Source organism: Ochotona curzoniae, unplaced genomic scaffold (genome assembly GCF_017591425.1).
Source record: "Ochotona curzoniae isolate NIBS_2020 unplaced genomic scaffold, NIBS_Ocur_1.0 scaffold_4505, whole genome shotgun sequence".
Lineage (NCBI taxonomy): Eukaryota > Metazoa > Chordata > Mammalia > Lagomorpha > Ochotonidae > Ochotona > Ochotona curzoniae.
In genome coordinates, this window is record NW_024467118.1 from 11,358,986 (window position 1) to 11,380,810 (window position 21,825).

Consider the following 21,825-nt stretch of genomic DNA (forward strand, 5'->3'; position numbering starts at 1 on the left):
ACACAAAAAATGGGTGACTTGGCTTGAATACCTGGCTCCCAACTTAGACCAGTCTTCCTGTCAAAGATATTTTGGGGAATTAATCAGCAAATGTGACATCTCTCTCTCATTCATTCTCTCTTCCTACCAAATAATGATTTTTAAAAATAACTGAATTTAAATCATTACACGTCCTTCAGGCATTTTAATCCTCCATGTTTAGGAAACAAAACAAAATTCTAACATCACAGTCTTTCTTCTTTTTACCGTATTTGGATCAATCACACCCTTATTGGTGGGAATCTCTCTGCCTCTCTGTCTCTCTGTCATTTAGTATTATCCAATATTTCAGAATGTTTTCAGGGAAACCTTCACCATGTTTCCAACTCATCCATACCCTGTCATTATCTTGGCTGCCATTTACAGGAAGGACAGTGTAGAAGAGATGACCCTAAATACAGGTGGACAATCTCTGCTTTACATGTACTGACTGTGAGACGATTGGGCAAGGATTCGTTTGCTTGTTTTACTTTATTCTTCATAGTTTCACCCTTCTAATAAGCTTGTGTAACATTAGTGGCAATTATCTGCACATAGAATAGCCATGACCCTTTTAATAAAATTTGTGGACACTACTGATTGCACAGATCTAGAAAAAGCTTTTCCACTATTTTTACTACTTCTTCCCCCCCCCCACCAGCAGTTTAATAGCTTTGTGATTTACTACTCTGTCATTTCATAACACTGAGTTTCTCCTGGTACTTTGGTTTAAAGACCAATACCCTATGGGTTTGATAGATAGTTTTGACACTGCCATGTCTTGAAACGTTGCTCTTGGTGTGTTGTTAGTCTTCTGACTTCAAGTTCATCATCAATCCTTCTAAATCGGAGACTTGCATTCAGCCTCCTCTGTTCTGTGATGAGTGGAGCCATCTCAAAACCAGTTAGGGTCAGAGATGTACTACTCTGCTTAAAAATCCTTTCGGATAAATAAAATGAACATGAATTCAATCTAACAGTTCCATGGTTAGTAAAGTCATCCTCACACTGGTTGCAAAGTTTCTCAAAATCTGGTCACTTTTTCTCAGATTTTTTCCCCCATAGCCTCCATCTTAAAATAAGGATTAGTTGTTCAGGTACCTAAAAATGTTCCACCTGCCTTTACCGCTTTATCAGTCACACCTAGGTGAGATCCAGTCTCGTCTGAACAGCTGCAATCACTGTGATCGCTATAGTGACAGAACATCAACAGCAGCTGACATGTACGGACTACTAACTCATCACTACTCCACAGTGGCTAAATATTGTTCCACATGCTCAATCTCATCCTTTGGGCATACACACAGAATACTCTTGCCATGATCATTCCCGCCTCACAGATGAGAAGTGGAGACCAGAAAGGGGGAGCAATTTGCCAAAGGTTTTTATAGTTAGCTACAGGCCCACAATTGAACAGAATAAATCCACCAGTCCCATAGTCATTACACTCCAATTCTTAACTCTAACATTTGTCTAGTATTGCCTCTTAGAGCATTTCACTTGTACTCTTTGTATCTGAGTGATCTGTGTACATGTCCATTTATTTCAGCACAACACCAGCCTTCAGACAGAGCAATTCATGCATTCCCCTGGGCCTGGCACTATTAACTTCCCAACACATAGTGCTCCATAGCTGTCTGCCATGTGGACATGAAATCTACCACAACTGCCAGCAGGAAACTGCTGTCCTGGGAATCCTGCCTCAGGCTTTCCTATTCCAAGACCCCATTCGTGATTGAATGAGCTTTCCCGGTAGATATATGAAGGACCAAATAAAAGAATGCCATCATTTCATTTGTCACTAAATACCTGTGTGGCTTTGGGAAAGTCACTTAATCTTTCTTTGAGTTTGGAAAATGGAGGTTATAACCCTTGGCTTTGTTCTCACGGAGATGAAATGAGGCGTTCAGGATGAAAAAAAATGTCAAAACCTGTGAATCCCAGACAAAGGCAGAGACAAACTGGGTAAGCACATGGCTAATCAGTACATGACAGGGCTGATTGCTGTTGAATCTGGTTTAAATGGAATTTATAAACATCTCCCAGATCCTGCCTCTCACAGGTGATAAAGTATTGCAACAGGAGGAGAGGAGATGCTGGTTTCATAGTTATCATCATTTGTCACAGCCAGAAAGAGGAACACCATTTTACCAATTCCAGAACCATGGTTGCTCTAAAGAAAATCTGGGGATGACCTGTGCTGCTGCTTTATTAAGTAATGAGACTGGGGCCCAGAAAAGGAAACAGCTTGAAGACCAGATTTTCCTGGACGATATGGGCTGCATTGGGTTGTTTCATGTGGAGTAGGTGAGAAGAAAAAGACCCTTGGTTTGCTGTTTTATAACACTGATTAAAACATTGATCATACTTGCTAATGTGATTCTATCAAACCAAGGAGATTCTATGTCTTCATTCCTTGTCACATAGAAGGGCATAACAGTATTTCTATCACAAGAAGATTTTTTTGGATATAATGAGTTAGGATATAAGAAGCTAAACTGTGCAAGCACAGAGTAAGTGCTGGATGCCTATTAAATAAACAAAAATAGTACTGGAGAATTCTGATAAAGCAATGTTGGGCTCACATGCAATGAAAATGATGAATCTTTGTTTCTAATTGAGCTGTTTCCTGTGACACTAGTATGTCATATGAATGAGAATGCATCCCAGCTGTTCCACGTCTCATCCAGTTTCCTACTAATGCTGCTGGGAAAGCAGCAGAGTAGCTCACTCCTTGGGTCACTACTATCAGATGAGAGATGTGGTTGTAGAACCAGGCTCTTGGCTTCAGTCAGGCTCTCCCAGAGCCGGCATCTGGGGGTTGAACCAACTCCTGGAAGATCTTGATCTCTAACTCAGCCTTTCAAAGTCTTTAAAATAAACATAGTTTAAAATTAAGTTTATAGGGCCCGGCGGTGTGGCCTAGCAGCTAAAGTCCTCACCTTGTACGCACCAGGATCCCATATGGGCACCGGTTCTAATCCCGGTGGTCCCGCTTCCCATCCAGCTCCCTGCCTGTGGCCTGGGAAAGCAGTCGAGGATGGCCCAAAGCTTTGGGACCCTGCACCCATGTGGGAGACCCGGAAGAAGTTCCTGGATCCTGGCCTCGGATTAGCATAGCATCGGCCGTTGTGGGCACTTGGGGAGTGAATCATTGGACGGAAGATCTTCCTCTCTGTTGCTTCTCCTCTCTGTATATCTGACTTTCCAATAAATAAATAAATCTTTTTAAAAAATTAAGTTTATAAACCTTCACCAGTTATGCACCTAATCCTCCCAAAATTTTCTTGGCTTTATGCCTAGGTCAGACCTTTCAGTAAATTCACCAAGGAGTTAACATGACATTAATTAATTGTTGGAATGTTAAGTGACTTTAAGAAAAAAATCCTGGAGGTTACTGTTGTGTTTTTAATTGGCAACACATTGGCAGTTCAAGCCACTTTTCAAAAACATATCCACCCACAGCCAAATGCTAATGGCTTCTGTGCCAAGAGACATCTAAAACTTTCCATGATCAATATGCTACCAGGAAAAACAAACACACTGAACAGTTATGTGATATCTCAAAGTAAAAATATTTAGTGCAGTTGGGAAATTATGTGTTGTCATGATGCATGGCAATGAGCCTGCGCTGGCTTAGCAGTTATGGGTAACCTTGTCTCCGTCACCTTGGCAAATCTGCTCTCCAATATCTGCTCAAGTTGCCCACAGTAATCCCAGAAATGAAGCTGTAATTCAGTGAATCAATTATTTTGATTAAATGAGGGCACCGAGACAGTCTTGTGTAGAGGTTATGATGAATCAAATTTAAGTAAAAATGTACGCAGGTGTAAACACGCATGGAGTTAAGTGCGTAACACTCTTGCTGTACCCCTGACCATTATCTATTATGTAAACTTCTTGTCACCACGATGTAATTTGAACGAAGAGAGACAATAACTTTACTATTCAGTAGGAAAAACTGAAATGCAGAAAGATGAAGTGAATGAGTTATTTAGTGAAGAGACAGAATCATAGTCTTGATAGTATTTGTGCTCAGTGGGCAGGGTGGGGGAAGACTAGAAATTTCTTAATGCTAAGCCATGCATGATACAGGCAGTTCAATTCCTTAATCCTACAAATAGCTGCTGGATATCAATATGCGTTTCTGAACCATTTGTCAGCACTACAGGGAACTGACAATTCAAAAGGAGCAACAGCATACTGATTCTGAACTGTCACTAGTTCAGTGAATCTCAATGTCAGGGTCCGGGGAGGTACAAAGTTGGGGAAATACTTCAGTTAGCCTCCTGACTCCCCTGCCATTTAGCTTAATGTGACTCTACAACTGCTAAGCCAACTTTGTTGGGTCATATTACGGAGACTCTTTCTAGGTCTCTCATTGGATCTGGCCACTGGGAAGTACCAAGAGGAGATTACAGAATGGGGGGAGGGAGGACAGAGAGTATGGTCTTCCTTCTCTGGGTTTCGTGCTTGGTGGGTTAACGCAGCAACTGCACTGGTCTTCCAAAGGTCAGACTCCCTCTGAAACCTGCTTTCATAGTTGCAGATACAGCTGTATCCACACCCGGGTAATCATGAATCTAGAAATAACCTCACGGGGATACACGGGGTGCTTCACTAGCTTTTTTGGCTCTAGAAACACTGCCTGCACCTCTGCAAATAGTTCCTTCACAATTCTCCATTGCCTCACTTTTATATGAGCTGTTCTTCCTAGGCCTTCATGTTGAATCACAGATTTTTCAGTACTGGAAAATGCTGGATTGAGAGTAAGGTTATTCCAGATTTTCTTCTACAGGCTCCATGCTTTTGAGCAGATTATTTACCTTTTGTAGTTTTCAGAGGAAGTGTGGAAGAGGAGAAAGTAGAGGGATGGAGGAGCAACAGTAGAAAGTAAAGGAGGTTGAAGGGAAGGAAGACTGCCATAGGAAAGCAGCAGTGGATTCTCTATACCTTGCTCCCAAAGATGGGACTAGGAGCTCAGGGCAGCCTGATTTGGGGTTAGTGTGAGAAAGAATGCACATTTTAGCAGACGGCCACCCAGTGGGTGGCTTGTGAAGGAGAATACAGCTCCCAGGTGATGGTCAAGGCACTGTGAGGACCAGATGCAGATAAATGTCTTCCCATGTTACCATCAAACTAGAAGGTTCTCTGAATTAGGAAACACCAAGCACTCCATAGTTTAGTAACGAGTGCTGTCTACTTTTATTTTTTATATCCATATTGCTGGCAAAACTTACATTCCTTCCCTAAAAAATGAAGTTTTTTTTATAATTCTGGGGAAGAAAGAATGACACTTAGCATAAGTATGATCCATCTTTTAGACTTTCAGTCCCTCAGCCTTGGAATAAGATTTGGTGGAAAAAGTTTGAGTCACCCTAAAGGTCACGTAGACTTAGAATGCTGCTGCTGGATGTTACTACTCCCTGGGCCATACCCTACAGCCCAGAGTCGAAGCATGTGGTGTCTGATCTCTGCCCTAGTGGTCTAGGCTTCTTTATCACTCTGGTATCTGATTTCCCTCATCTACCTTTCATTCCTACAATGGTAGAGCTTTGATGAAATAACTAGACCAGACTAGATTGTTAGGCGGAGGTATCGTGATCAAGTCCTATAGGGAGAGACCACAGAGCACAGATGATCAAAGCAGCCCCCTCTTCCTAGTTGCCAAGTGAACACCACTTTCTCTCCTACCGCCATGGTGTAAACAGGTGGGGCCCTCTCTATGATGAATGGTGAGCTTCCAAAACGATCAGCCTTTATAAAAGCTTATGTTGTGCATCTAGCAACAGAGGTGAAAAGCTAGCTAAAACCCTGGTAAGAAACTTGTGTGTCTGTAGAGCCCCTGGACTCCACAAATCACAGGAAGTTTATCATGGACTCAAGATATTTCTATAAGAAATCTTGTATTTGTAGAACAATTTTAGTATTTTTTTCTTAAGGTAGCAGTTTTTTTGATGTGTTGAAGAAAGAATCATTGTCTTCCCACTTAGCTGACAGCTGTATTACATTCCCCACACACATTATTGGGCTATGACACCGCGAGATGTTGGTGCAGAAAAACAGAGCAGCACATGACAGCGGATTTCTTCACTAAATCAAAATATTCATGTGTCATATTTCTCTTGTTGACAAGTACAAATGACTGCTTTTTTTTCCATTTAGAGATTTTTATCTCAACCTAAAAAGAGAGAACCAATGATTCTAATAGCCAGCATTCACTGACAAACAGTGACAATAAAGCTGCTGTGTAGTATTAGCGTTTGGGCATGGCTCTGGATTAAGGTCTTCCAGGAAGCCAATGGTGCGATATTCTTTCATTCATCAAATAATGTGCATATGGATGTAATAAAAGAAAAAGCTAAAGGCATTTTCCCTCAATCATCATTGTAACATTTTTATACATGGGATAATTACTAAATGAAGTTGCTTGTTCTGCTCTCCCACTCCCAGATTTTGGTGTAAGCTTTAAAAGAACAGGACTTGTTTTGATGTGTTTTATTTATTGCTTAATCTCCAGCACAAGGAACAGGAATATTGTAAGTTCCTGTTATTGTATTGTAACAGGCATATTGTAAGTTTCGTTGAATGAATAATTAATTAAATCTCAGGACCATGATATATAACTATTGGCTGGTGCCACTGAAATAAATTGCTATCCTATACTGAGAATCTTGTCTGGATATATTGGGTTATTTCAAATTATTCCCATATTTTCTCCATTTGTGTTATAGAAATGAGAAAGGAACAGGGAAGTCGCTTTTTAAAGTACGAACTGAATCCATGTGTTCCTACAAAATAGGGTGGCAAAAATCCACAGAGTAGGTGCCAATGTGGAATAGCATCTCATTCCTTGAAACGACTCCTCTAGCCTTGTAGCAGTTCATGCCCTCACCATCCAGACATCACCTTCTGATGCTGCATTGTTTGTGTATGAAGGTGCATTTGTACCTAGAGAACACTTGCAAATGTACATTATGGGTTATATAAAACGTATTTACAAAATAAATCAACTTCACATGGAAATGTCTTCTATGTTCCAAAGTTGGAGAGGGAACAGAGGGTGTGATAATTAATTTGATATGTCGACTAGGTTAACCCATAGAAGCACTGGCTAATCACAAACTGGTGTGAGCATTGCTGTGCAGGCACATTGCAGGTGAGATCAAGTCTGCAATCAATGAATATCAATGGGTGGGATTCATTTAATCAGATGAAGAACTCCAGTCAAAACAGTCTTACTTGATTAAAAAGCTATAAATCAAGTTTGCAGCAATAGATTCTGTCTTAGTTTTCACCCTGCCAGTGTTCCTCGTGAATTTCAGCCACAACAACCCTTTCGACTGCATGAGCTAATTTCTCCAATTAAATCCTTTCACATATGTGTATGTACACATGCATATGCAAGCAGAAATATCAGTTATGCTTTTTTAGGGAACCATGAGTCAAACCTGGTTAGCGTCAGCCAAGAAGAGGAGTCACATATGTTTTAAACAATTCATACGGTACAGTATTTATGTTCCTAATCTAGTGATATTTCAGGAGTTTGGCAGTCTCTAAACTGCACATCTAGTTCATGAGAATCAGCAAGCATACTAGGTGGTGGAGCATCCAGCTGTTTGCTAACAACATCAACAGCAGAAATCCCAAGAGTAACTTGAGTCCAGTCCCTCTCCCCCAGGAGCAATAGGGACACTGGCATGTTGTAACGCAGACCTCTGACGCTGTCAGCGTGCCAGAGGGGGAATGCTTCCTGACTGCACAGCTGTGCTCTAGGCCGTTAGATTAAGAGGAGTGCACCCACAGGTTTGGTGGTGTTTTTTTTGCAGTACACATACGGATACTTTTCAGAAGCAGAGAACAGCAATGCACTCGGACCCAAACAAAAACCCATCAACAGTTTGAGGGCAGAAAAACAAAACCAAACCAAACTTGCTTTGAATAGCAGGAGACGAAGTTTTGGCAGCTGAACAGGGCAAGAGCTTCATGAGGCGCTCTTTAATGCTGCGTTTGGTGCTGTTCTGAGCGTACAGGAAACCTAGAAGATACGCGATGAAGGCTGTTAATGGAGAGAGAACCAGGCTGCCCACAGCATTCTCACAGGCAGGCAGGGTGGGGATGCAGCCATGGCTCAGGCAATCAGGCAGGGATCAGGGACCCAGGGAGGGGAAGCAATTCTTTTCTCAGGATTTTCTCCTTAGTTAGGTTTTGTTTTAAAGCTTGAAGAAATCATTAGTACATGAAAAAGGAACCGCCACAAGATATCCCTAATTGGGTAAGTGAAATTCAGTGGGTGGTTTGTTTCTGGTGTTAGATTAGAAATAAAATAAGTATAATCAAAGGAGTTCATTAGGATGAAATTTCAATATTCATGACAGCCTTAAGGGCCTGCGTAATTTTCTGTTTTCAGTGCTTTCTTTGATGATAAGGAGAAGGTGGTCTGCATAAGTCATCGCGCCACAGTTAGCGGTGAGTACAGTTGCCTTCCCTGAACATGAGACAGTCTGTGCCCTTGGTATGTACCTTTGGTAGCACGTGCTGACATGCGCAGAGGTGTGATGGTCTCACTTTTTCAGGTGTGAACATAAATGAATGGGACTTATTCAGCACAGTAATTCCAAAGAAAGGGATGAGTGTTGGTAAAACGTTCATCCAGGAGCAGAGAGAAGTACCTGTGACTGCAGACTGCTGGAGAGGACTCTAGGAGAAGCAACTGGAACAGCACAAGCAAACTAGCAAATGCCAGAAAGGACTTTGAGTCAGGAAGGCAATGGTTTACCCTCTGAGAGTGCTCAGCGGCCTGAACGTGCATGCCAATAAATATCTCCCCTAGTTCGTTCCGAAAGTGTCCAAGATAAAGCCAGAGTCATAGGGAAAATGTAGGTTGAGGTTAAGTTAGAACACAGACCTGGCAAAAATTATTGCTTGTTCTTTTTCCATTGTATAATTCTCACTTTAGAATTCTAAGAAGTCCTGACCACAAGACTATTGATCTATTCTCACCTGGAACAGTTCTGCCACAATCATGCTATCTATTGGCCAAAACATTTGCGTAGGAAGGTGACATTAAGCTGTAAATCCATAAATCAAATCACTGTCTTACTGAAGCACCCTCTAAAACTTCATTTGTTCTTTGGGGAGAACAAAACAAAAACAAGGCTCTTTTGCCAAGGACCCCAAGACCTTGCATGATCTGGCCCTGCCTCAATGACCACGTTTCCAACCATACCTCCCTACGGTTTGGATTGCCGACCACTGACCACACTGTGCTTCTTGCCTTTGCCTAAGCTAATAATACGCTCTGCTGGGGATGAAAAGTCAACGAGCTTCTGACAGGTGATTGAATAAATCCCCTTTGGATATCTAAAGAAGTCCAGTGGCACTTCCTGGATGAGTGTATACATGAATCATCTCAAGTCAAATTCATCTACAATTGACCCTCTTTGCTTCTTCCTCTATACATTTAGGACATAACCACTCAAATCGCTTCTCCTTTACAAACTTGTCCAGGTGTTACTGGTTTGCTGGAGGTCTCCAAGCTGATGGTCTGCTCCTTCGGTTTCTGCCCTCTCTGTTCCCAACTCCATGGAACAGGCTCTTCCCTCAGTGTGGTCAGCTGTTCACAAATGATCCTGATCAGCTCAGCTCTGGTTGTTTGCACTGACTGGGGAGTGAACCAGCGGACAAAAGATCTTTCTGTCTCTCCTAGTCTCTGTAGATCTTTCCAATAAAATAAATATATTTTTAAGGAGATAATACAAGAAAAAATCTGCATACATTTCTGAGTTTGATAATATGAAAATATTTTCTTATAACAAACAATAAAGCAATAAAGCCATCTGATTATTCAAAGTTCTTAGGTTAATGGGCTATCATCTTGTGATTCTATATCATAGCACATAAAAATAGCTGCTTGAGAATGAAAGTGAAACATTAAAGGGACTTTCAGATAAATAGAAGTTGTGATAATTCATACACATTACACATAATGGTGAAGAAATTTCCTCTGGTTGAGGAGAAATCATGTGATCTGAAAAGCCGAATCAACGAGTAAGGCTAAAAAACATGAGACAAGGAAAAGATGCTCAGGAATACAAAATATTATTCGTTTTAGTCCCACATTTACTTAAAACAAAGATATTAATTTATTTACAGATGGAAAATGTGATAATAAAAGCACAAAGTTAGAGAAGTATGAATTGAAGTTACTTGTATTGTTTTACTAAAGGAGCACAGTATCAGCTCTAAATTGTCTGTACTTGAAGTAAACATATTACAGTTTCTAGTTGCTGAGGAAATAATTTAAAATAATGCAAAGAGGTATATTCCTAATACAAATAAAGGAATTAAAATTGATATCTAAACTCATTAACTTGATAGAATTATGAAACAGAAATCGAAGTGGGAAGAGTAGAAAATATATGCAAAGAGTGAAAAGTCACACCCAACCATACCATTAACTCAGAAAACATATGTTTTGTTCAAAGTTAGCATTACTTTGCACAATGCCTACTCTAAACTGTTCATTCTCTATCAAAAACTTGAAGTCAGACTCTACAATCTTATAAAATGATATCATAACGTACAGTACTGCAATATGTCTAAGTTAATAAATACATTAACATTTTGCATGGTAAAACTACTCAGAGTGAATGAGGTGGCTGTGTATGGAGACAGCGCTGTCAAGGAGGACCCTGACGGATCTCAGCAGTGAGGCTGCATCCTTAGCCAATAACAGTACAAGACAATTGATGGTCAAGGTGAACCAAGTGGCAAAACAGCTCATTGCGTAGGACCTTAACTCTTAGAGTCTAGCACCGCTCCATAGCTTCATTACCTTATGTTGTATTTTATACACTGTAACAAATTGGTCACTCAGGAAAGCTCACCCACTCAAGGATCCACTTATACATCTTTTACAACACCGACTACCTTGCATGCTTTATTGGATTCTCTAACTAAACCTTGAACTCCTTGAGCAAAGTATCCCATTCCTTGTTCAAGGAACTCATTCATGCATCCCAGATGCTACGAATACTATGTCCCGTAAGCCAAAAAATTGATATTCAACGGACCTTGTAGTGTCACAAAAATATAAAGGAAAAAAAAGTAGAAAAATATAAGGTATGTGATATAGAAGTTAGAGATGGGGCCTTAAGAACTTTGTAAAGGCCCCAAGGTGGAGAAAACTTAAGATTTTACTTGTGGCCATGGAAGACTCCATTTGAGGAATAATGGAGGAAAAAGTATCTTCATTTATTTTCATTATTAGCAATCATCGTGATGTATTACGTGTTTCAAGTACTAACATACTGAGTGATGAATATCACATATTAATTTACTAAATGTTTTACTGCCACCTTCCAATGTAAAAATGATTGGCTATATAAATTACATATTTTAATGATCTTTTCACAGATTCATTGTCTTGGAATTTAAAATTAAATCTACTCCATTTTACTTGCATCTAGAGGTCAAACTTTTACAATAGTATTTTAAAAATGACAGAGAAATGAATAGATAAAGTGAGTCAGCACACACTTAGCCACTGTGACCAAGATAACTGACTGAATGAGAATGTCTCATAACTTCTGGAATTACCGAGAAGATGCCATCATCTTGATCATTCCATTTTCCTACCCCTGTAGAGCTCAACAGCAGCATATGCAAATGATCGTTTTTCCCTGGCTGTTTTCCTGTTTTACAAGAAGTAAGATCCCAGGTCCACGTTAAGCTGCAATGCTGAATCACAGGCCATGAATGAGGAATTCAGCAAGTACTGATGCTAACAGGAGTGGTAACTCAGCGTAACTGAGAATTACACTGGTCTTTCCCCTTTGCAGTTTGCTGAGAGCGAAACTTGTTTTTCCCACAGCTCTGCCTACAAATAAAGGCTCCTTCTCCATAATTCACACACCTCTTCAGTTTCCATCTTGTGCTTCTGAATCACAGACCACGTTTTTCTTCCTAGAGTCTAAACTTGTGGTTATCTGGTGGAAGAAAGTGGCTAATAATGTTCCAGCAGACAAGTGCCTTATCAGTAAGAGTGTCCATATTCTACATGAACTTAAAGCTCATATACAGATACAATCTCCCCAGCATGTGTGTGTGCATGTGTGCGTGTGTTGAAGGTAGCAAATACAATGGGGAATTTTGGAGCTTCGGAGTCAGAACTAGTTTTGATCTACGCTTTGCCACTTTGTGTTTGTAAGGATTGACCTGGCAAAGTAATTTAACATGTCTGAGCCTCTCTGATCTCACCTGTGTCATGAGAGTAATGATAATGCCAGCCTGCTTTCTCCTGTAGAGGTGAGGGGTCAAGTGAGGTTACACACACACAGTTCCTGACTAAAGAAGTGTCCTTCCCCACCCAGCGGATGATGGCGGAAGTGCTTAAGGCTCAGAACTCAACATAAAAAGGAACACTTCAAATATGACAGCATTCCTTCTCCTTGATATTACAGCAACAAAACATGCTGCACCTAATCTCTAACTTAAGCATCACCTCTTTAATTCATAATTCTAATAAAGTAATCATTAAACAAAAGCCTTAAGTTAGCATGAATAACCCATATTTGTTCTTTACATTTTAAGACTTTTAAATTTTTAACTTATTCTTTAGCATTGAAACCTCACATGTTCTTTTGGGATAAACCAGTCACATACTTCAAAAAATCCGAACATTAGCTATAGCTAAGTGAGATTGTTTCTTCTGATAACAAGGGATCACAAATATTTATAAATCAGTTTTATTTCTATAAAATCTGTTTTCTTGTCAAACAGAATTGTTATAATGCATTTTTCTGCTCCTCCAACTCCAGCCACAGTAATTTACAAAATATTAATAGTTGTAGCCTACGTAGCATTGTTCATCTTGATTTGACACTTGAGTTTTAATAGTAGGGCTAAATGAACCTCATTGGATAAAATAATGATGCATTTCCTCTTGTTAATTCTGATCAATCACCTTCTCTAATAATCCCACAGAGTCTCATGGCTCAATATATAACTCTGGCTTTTACTCAAAGTAAAACAGTGGAAAATTAGAATATTTTGGGGCAAAGAATGAGGTAATCTGTTTTAACGCTCTATTCAAACTGTTCGTGCAGATCTTACACTTCCCTTACAGAGACAAATAGTCGCGGTTCTGTATATCTTCTCTAAAGGGGATGGCAAATAAGAGAAAAGCAATTAACAAGAGTACAAGCAATCCCTTCTCACCTTAACTATGTATCTTGTCTAAAAATGTAGTGCTCTAACAACAAAACCAGCAAGGAGGACTTGTTGATTCCCCAGTGCTGCATGCTTTACAAACACATTGTTTATCTTCATGAAAGCCCGATGCAGCATGTGCCATTGCAAGAGCCAATTTGTAGCAGGGGGAATGAAAGCTAGTGAGAAGGACGCAGCTTGTCAACCGTAGTAACAAGATCGAGCATTTGTCTTTCTCAGTACTGACACATTGTGTCTGCTCTACCACACCCGCACTGGTTCCAAGAAAAGAATAGCTCATCCACTAATTGACTTAATTGTGTGAATTTTTGACACAGAGCATTTTTAAACTGTTATTTTTAAATTTGTGTGTGTGCACAAATGTGCATGTAAGCAAGAAATGAGAACCATCAGTACTGCTGCCTAGGAGTCTGCATTTGGTGGATGCTAGAGCCAGGGGCAAGAGAGCGGAAGAGGAACCCTGCCACTGGCCTTGGGTGTCTTAAACTGCAAGGCTGCATCTCCTTTCTGGTGGTGAGTTTGTTTCCTTCCAGCTGCTCAGTGAGGCTTTTAAACTTATCTTTTCTTGAACAAATTCCTGAAAACTTGGTAACTTTTAATTCTTTGGTAGCATTGTTAAGGTCACCCATGATTGTATTTTCTGTAGGACACTCATCAATTTCTGGTGATGTTGAAATAATAATTCATTTTAAAAATGCACTGGAAAGTCCAATTCTCCACCTGAAAAATGGGGCTGATGATTTGACACTAATCTCAGGAAAGTTGGGAGATGAATGAAGTCACTGTTTCTAAAATAAATCCATCAAATACCAGCAGAAATTATACATAACCCATTATAATTTCCCAAGTGGGATACCAGTGTCCTATATTTAGGCTCCTTGGGTCACAACAACCCCTCCTCATCTTATAACTATGTATATTTTAGAAATCATTTATGCATTAATCACAAAGAAGTGCTTAGTGTGAGACAAGTTGGATGCTTTGCTAAGGCACTTGAAAGGATGTTGTAAGAAGCTGTATGATGCAGCTATCTGTTTACAACCTTGTGAATACCAGTTACTTGGTCCGGATCACTCACCAGAATCGTGAGAGTGTCTCAAAGCCACAAGCCAGGCCTAATCTTTCCAGAATGATTCAAGTGCAAAGTCAAACTTCAGAATCTTCCCTTTGGGGGGAGCTTATATGATGTCATTTGGGTTTTTTGAATTGACTCCTTTTAGACTAGAGTTGGGGTTTCGATGTCTATCTGTGGAGACTTGGCATGTGCCGTAACCAAATGTTTAGGATTGATATCAGTTGTGGCTAAACAATCACAGGCAACTAAATCACAAGTATAAACCTTCCAATATTTGTTTCTATGAGTAAAAATGCATATTTTTTGAATATCAGACAACTTGCCATCTCTCTGAGACTAACAGCCAGATTTCCTGGAGTAGCTGTCAAAGAGGGTGGAATCCCCACACATCATCTTTTAGTGTTATCCTCTATTTTATTCTCCTATTATGTCTTCTCAACTTACTGGTCCCTGTGCCCAAGATGTTTATCTGAACCACTTTGGGATCATGCCATGCTTCCCTCAGGTCTCTAAAGTCAACATCTCAATGAAGCCTTTCATGACCACTTTGCTTAAAAAGTGTGACTCTTACGTAACCAGTCTTCATTCTTTTTGCCACATGGTTTAAAGCTATGTATTGAACTCAATTAGCATATAATCTCACAGTGAAGCCCAAAATCTTTAAGATGACAAATGAAAATGAGTGTGTGATCCTAGCCTCATAGGACTGTTGCCGTATAAGATGATGAGACACAGGCACGAAGAGGATACCACAATTGGACACAAAAAGTAGACAATCACCTAAACCCAAGAAGGGAGTTCTCAGGGCACAATGAATCTGCTGACACCTTGATCTTGGATTACAACCCTGCAGAACAGGCGGACACATTTCTTTGAATCTACCCAAGGTGTGTAGCATTGTGCTGTGTCAGCCTCTGGCAATTGATTTTATGTATCAACTTAGTTGGAGAAAGGGATGCCCTGAGAGCTGGCAAAGCATTATTTCTGAGAGTGTTTTTCAAAGCATTCCAATGAATACTCACATCTGAATCAGTAGAAGATATAAAGACCCATTATCACCAATGTGGGTGTGAATCATCGTTTCATTGGGCTGGAATACTCAGGCACCAGTGTACATGGATTAAAGGAATTACTCCATGGGCACCCATCTGATCCCCAACGGATTACATCCTGATGGCATATTATGGGCAGATTATGATGGCCTCCACATGCATTTGAGCCATAATGTCTTTCTCTCCCAACCTTGCTTCTTCTCTACTTCCTTCTTCTCTCATTAAGCTTAATCCCCTTCCCACCCATTACGTGCGCGCACGCGCGCACACACACACACACACACACACACCCACCCCTAGCAAAGCAATACATTTAACTCTATGACTTGCTGTTTAGCTTGAAATACTGTTGAAATATGAGGAAGGAACTCTAAATAATAATTAGATGTGGCAAATTGTCATAAACTGTGTCTTCTCAAAGACTTGTCCATAGTACCTGTAAATATCACTCTACATTGTTATTTAATTAGTTGCCTGATCATTACTTGCATTTTTCTAATATATGGCAAGTTTCTTCACAGAAAGGATGTTTTGTAGCTTTGCCATGTTATATCTAGCACTCAGGTGTCTTCCACAGACACCTGACTCCTTCCCCAAAAGGTTAAATCTACACGGTTAATCTGCAGAAATAGGCTTGCTGTTCACTGATCTGTATATGGGACAGCTACTCCATGGGCCAATCATTTTGAACCTGATACAGGCTAGGCAGGATTCTAGGGATTTTACATACGTTCTCACTCAATTTTACAACAATTTCACAAACTGTTTATATTCCCTATTTTGTACTCTTCCTAAATGCTTTAGAGTTTAGATAAATGGTCCTACAAACCATCTGTGAACAGTTAAGCAGTCAAATTTATGTTCTACCTCTTAATACACAAAGGTGTTTGCCCGTAGTCTCTTCAATCAGAAGATAACATAAAGGCAGGTTTCCAGCTCACTGAAGGTGCTGAAATGATGAATACTTATTGGTTGAAATACTGTTAACTGTACATGTTAAGGTGCAAGTGGCAGCCACAAATTATATCAACATGAATACCAGTCATATCCATTTAACAGCCTGGTAGAAACATGGCTAATACTTTAATCCTAAATTCTATGACAGCACAACAGAAACACCAAGGACAGTGAGTCCATCTCCTTCAGCAGGATATGAGGAACTTTTCCTGTTAGTTTAATTTTTAGTAACTAATACTTCACCTGGCACACAATGTAAAACATCATCCTTGAAAACTGGCAGCTCTACCTGATACTCAACATTTTTATTTATTACCAACTATGCCTGGAAAAATATGATATTAAAAACTCATCATAGCAGCTGAGGAGTTGGTTATGTCCTGATGGAGAAAAAGTAATGACATGAGAAGGTAATAGATCTTTTCTGATATCTTACTACTATTTTGATGAGATTAAAATATTACCTAAGAGAATTCTGTTGAGTTACATAAAGCAAAATCCTGCTTTATATGCAAATTTGAAATAGACAATATGATAAAGTCTCACACTATGTACAAACTTGAAAATCATGACATACATAAAGTTTTTGTATTTGTCTAGGCTTTCATTATTTCAAAACTGGTGTATTAAAGCAAGCGAGAGCTGTTTAAAATCTATCTTTAAGATCATCTCTCTTGGCATTTGTGAACAAACTGGCCATTCTTGTCAGCCTTATGGGAAAATCCATTAGGATATTATCTGAGGTCTTCCAGAGCATGTTATTCAAATGCTACATAATCCCCCTATGTTTCAGTATGACTTCGCTTCTTCTTAAACAGAGTGAGATGAAACTTTTGATCCTGAAAATCCCAACATCACTCAGTTCATTCCTACAAATGTCTGTTGATCTTTATGACTCCTTAAATGCTCACTGATGTTCTTTCCTGGTAAGGGGAACATCTTAGGCATAAGGTGCTAATAATTCAGAAGAAATCTCCTGACTCCAGAGACTGAGTCTGTGCTTACCTTTGTCATTGAAAACTTACTATACTGTATTGCAGCTCCCAGGTGCTCTTATTCTTTCAGAGCTCTATGAAAGGGTATTAAGAGTAACATAAGAAAACAGAAACCATCATCATTTAGAAATGTGCTATCACTACACAAAGTAAAAGGTATATTTTCAATGCTGTCACTTATAAGCCACCTAAGAATGCTATCCCTATACCAAGCAATGTTTTAGAGAACAGAGTTACTGAATCTGAACCTAGTCTGTTGGAGTATTAAGAATACCCAATATACTGCCTTTGCTTCATTAATCTTTGTTCTTTAGCATTATGCATATGTCTTGATTGATCAATTTGCATTGACTGTTAAATACAAATTTGTTAAATGTATGCATCAATTTCATCTCGATTGGGACAGCGAGATTGGCAGCAATTCAGAATTGTTGAACTATCAAAGCTGCTTGAGCAGGACCCTCAGAGCATGCCTCACATCGGGGATCTGGGATGGGTGGGAGGCTGGGTGGGGCTTCTCCCTTTGTTTCTCCCCTGACCCCAGATACAGAAAAAAAAAATGATGATATTAATGTGGAAACAATGGTATTACCCACTTTCCTGTAGGGCTTAACCAATTGTACCCCTAATCCTTATAAATAATAAAAAGAAATGTATGCCATCAATGTTGGTTGACTTTCAAAGGAGGGAAAGAAGCTGCTTTCTGAGTTAGTTTTTCCATTGTTTATGACAACGTAGCATTTCATCAGAATGATCTAAAACACCAGGTCTTAGCAAACCTGTCACTTGTAGACAAGGAGTTAAGTAAGCACAACCTTGAGAACTTGCAGAGCCAGCCCTCATGTGGTGGACCTGACAGCCTAAGAGAGGACACTGGCAGGAGGAGGGAGCCCACCGATGTTAACAAACATTAACCAACTGAAAAGATAATATTGTTGAACAGTGTCAGATCACCAAAATGAACACACAGAGTCACCCAACCTAGTCTTACAGAAAAAGAAAAAAAGAAATCATACTCTCAGGCTAAAATTTAATATGAACCTTCTAGAAAATACTCCCTAGATAGAAAAAATTATTAATCTATTTCATTTTTTGGATGAGTAAATTCCTTAAAATTGATATGATCTCAGGCCACAGAACAGATTAGGATAGTGGGTCTGATAAATATGTTAATAGGGAAGATAGATCTGAGGTTGAAGATGAGTCTGTGACTTTGAACTAAAGTGATTAGAACTCCTTGGCCATAACTGTAGTGCCGCATGTCGTTTTTTAAAAATGCGCTATTTAATACTATTATCAAGAGAAAGTACTGTGAGATAAGCATGGTTGATAGCAGGGTCCATGTTTTGCAGATGAGAATATTTAAGGAAATGAAAAGGCTCAACTTCTATGGAATTAAGACTTCTTTGCAGGCCTACTCTTTTTATGTTCTTGACACTTAAAATCTGACATGCAAATTATCAGCCTAATTTTAGCATCTTGTTGAAAGAACAGTATCTTTGGTCCATCCATGAACTTCTTAGTCATAATCTGCATTTCAGTATGATGGGCAGGTGATTTGTATGCACATTAAATTCTGGAAAGAATCATATTAATCATGACATATTAGTCATCTGGAATAACTCTGATTCTGAATTTTAATTCATTACAAAGGAGGGACAAGCAGAGGGCACCATCATAGCTATAAATTGTAATTTATGGATCTTCTTAAAATGTAATCAGTTTAAAGTTTTTAGGGCATCAGGGATGCCCTTATAGTGCAGGTGAAGTTCGCAGACTTGATTTTGCCATTTAATGTGTAACTTTGGCATCATTATTTAAGTCTAATCTAACTAAGCATGTCAACCTCAGGAATTTTGTTGTGAACGTCAAACAGAATGAGTTCACAGAATTGTCACATAGAGAGTGACCATTAATATCCATTTCTTTGAGCATGATGTACAATAGAATTTCCCTCTAGCTATTTGTCCCATGAAAAAAGGTAAGTATTGACTTTTAAACAGGTTCTCCCGGGTCTTGGCTAAGCCAGTTCCATAATGCTTTTGTACAAATTTGCTGTAGGCAGCTCTCCTCTAGGAGATTTTGCAGCATGGCACTAGTCTTTGTGAATTTTTAGTTCCTTAACATATTTTTCTTTGCTTCTCATTTTAGAAATTATTCATTTCATCCATACTCATAAGAAGCCAAAATTATTAGATACTAAGGGTGGTCTTGGGTTCTCTGGCGAATCTAGGTTTGATTCATCTAAGGTTTAATAAACTTAAAAATCATCTTAAGTAACAACTCAGATAAGCCAAAGATAACCTAAATAGTCTCAGAGACAAGGAGATAGAGGACAGGTAATCTAGCCTGGGGTGTGGAAATTCTCCTTGGAGACAGAGAAAACTAGAGAAATCAAACTTACACATTAGGAAAGAGGAATTCAATATGTCAAAAAAATACAGTGAAAAAACATTAATTATAGGCTTTGTGAAGCAGAATAAAGACTAACCAAACCAGAAGACAAATCTTTGGAAACATCCCAGTCAGACAGGAAAAAAATAGAAGTCAGAAAATTCAAAACCAATGTTCAATATTTATGGGATGCTTTGAAACAACCCAAGATATGTGTCTTACGAGTTCCTGAAGATGTGAATGAAAAGAACAAATTAGGAAGTCCTGTTTAGTGTAACAGCAGAAAATCTTCCTAATTTGTAGAAAAAATATGTATATCCAAGTACAGGAGGCACATAAAACTCCCAAGAGACATGATCAGAAAGGATTTTGCCATATCATATTACAGCTAGGCTTTCAAAAGTAGACCAAAGATTCTAAAATGTGCCCAAGGGAAACTCTAACTTTAGAGGATCTCCAATTAGACTGACAGCTGGTTTCTCATCTGAAATCCCACAGACTAGGAGAGAATCCAGAGATAACTCCAAGCCCTAAAAAAAAAAGAAAATTGTGCAGAATACTGCAGCCATTGAAGCTCATTTATAGATGCAAGTAAATAAATATTTTCCAAAGAGAAACTGAAAGTAACTGTTATCCAATATTAGGAGTTAGCAGTTAGTCAACCTTGAGAAAGAATGTGAAGGTAGAAAATATTGTAGATGTGCAAAGGAATCAAAACAATTGGAATACTTATGGATAATGGCAGAACATGACTTATGAACAATTACCATGAATATATATGTGCTAAATTCTCCAACTTGACTGAGCAAAAAACAACCATTTGCTACCAAAAGAACCATTTCATGCCAACAAGTATGCAGAGACTCAAAATGAAAGAATGAATAATGATATTCAATGCTAACAGAAATAAAAATTATGCAAGAGTAACCATCCCATATTAAGCAAAAATAGACTTAAGACAAATGCTTAAAAATAATAAATAAAAAATGAGGAGTAGATTTAAACAGTTTTCAGTGGAAATCATACATATAAATGAACACATAAAAAATGGCTTAACATTGTTGTCAGAAAAAAAGACAAAGAAGGACATCATGTAATGGTTACAGAATCAATTCAACAGAAGTATGTGACCATAGTAAGTGTGTATGCATCTGCTGCTAGGGCACTTGGATCCTTAAATATGAATGATCTGAAATGGGGGAGCATGGGATGCAACACAATAATGATGGATTTTAACACCTAACCTTCTTCATTAAATCAAGCAGACTAGAAAAACCAGGAAAGAAACAGTAAGTAATCCACACTATTGACCAAATGGATCTAATTTTTATCTACTGATCATTTGACCCTATAGCTACAGAACACGCATGTTTCATCATGAAAACTCTGGGGCAGATGATACGCTAGGCTGTTAAACAGGTCTCAACAACATTTACAACTTTGTGACTATGTTTTCTGACCTCAATGGCATAGAACAGAAGACTAATAACTTAAGAAATTGTAGAAAACATATAAACATGTGGAGCCTGAACAATATTCTCCCAAGTGAACAATGAGTCACACAAGAAATCAAAAGGGAAATCAAGAAATTCTTAGAAATCATTATTGATGACAACACAATATTATCAAAACTACGCACTACAAAATTAGTATTAAGAAGGAAGCTCACTGCAAGTAATACCTACATCAAGAAGTTGGAAAGGCTCAAATGATAGGCACTAGAAAAATAAGAATAGAAAATTGGCAGGAGGAAAGGAATAATTAGGACTACAGAAGAAAAGTGAAGCAAAAGTAAACTGTTGAAGCAAAAATGGAGAAAAATTACCACATTGAAAAATATGTTGCAAAAACTGAGGCAAAAATGGGGAAGAAGAAACACCATAAGAAGAAAAGTTAAATTTCTGTATTACTTCTCTTAGTAAAAGATAACTGCTTCATTATAACAGACAAAAACTTGATTGTTGATTTAAAAAAAAAAGCGAAATTGCCCTAACTCACTGAATTGTAAAAACTCAGCTAATTTTGTAGCATCCTTGATTGGAGAGTCCTTAAAAAATGATATTTAATTAAATCACTTTTCCCCTATTCTCTGATTAGAAAG

The 21,825-nt window shown here is 38.8% G+C and overlaps 1 protein-coding gene across 5 annotated transcripts in view; it reads right to left on the reverse strand.

Annotated features, from left to right (window-relative positions):
- KCNIP4 (potassium voltage-gated channel interacting protein 4) overlaps positions 1 to 21,825 on the reverse strand; it is an 889,621-nt gene that overhangs the window by 103,684 nt on the left and 764,112 nt on the right. Inside the window, exon 2 of one of the 5 annotated variants that reach the window (XM_040965949.1) lies at positions 7,955 to 8,056. The exons of the other annotated variants lie outside the window; for them this stretch is intronic. Coding sequence (XP_040821883.1) covers positions 7,955 to 8,056 — 102 coding nt within the window. The remainder of the gene's footprint in view (positions 1 to 7,954; positions 8,057 to 21,825) is intronic. 5 annotated transcript variants of the gene reach the window in all.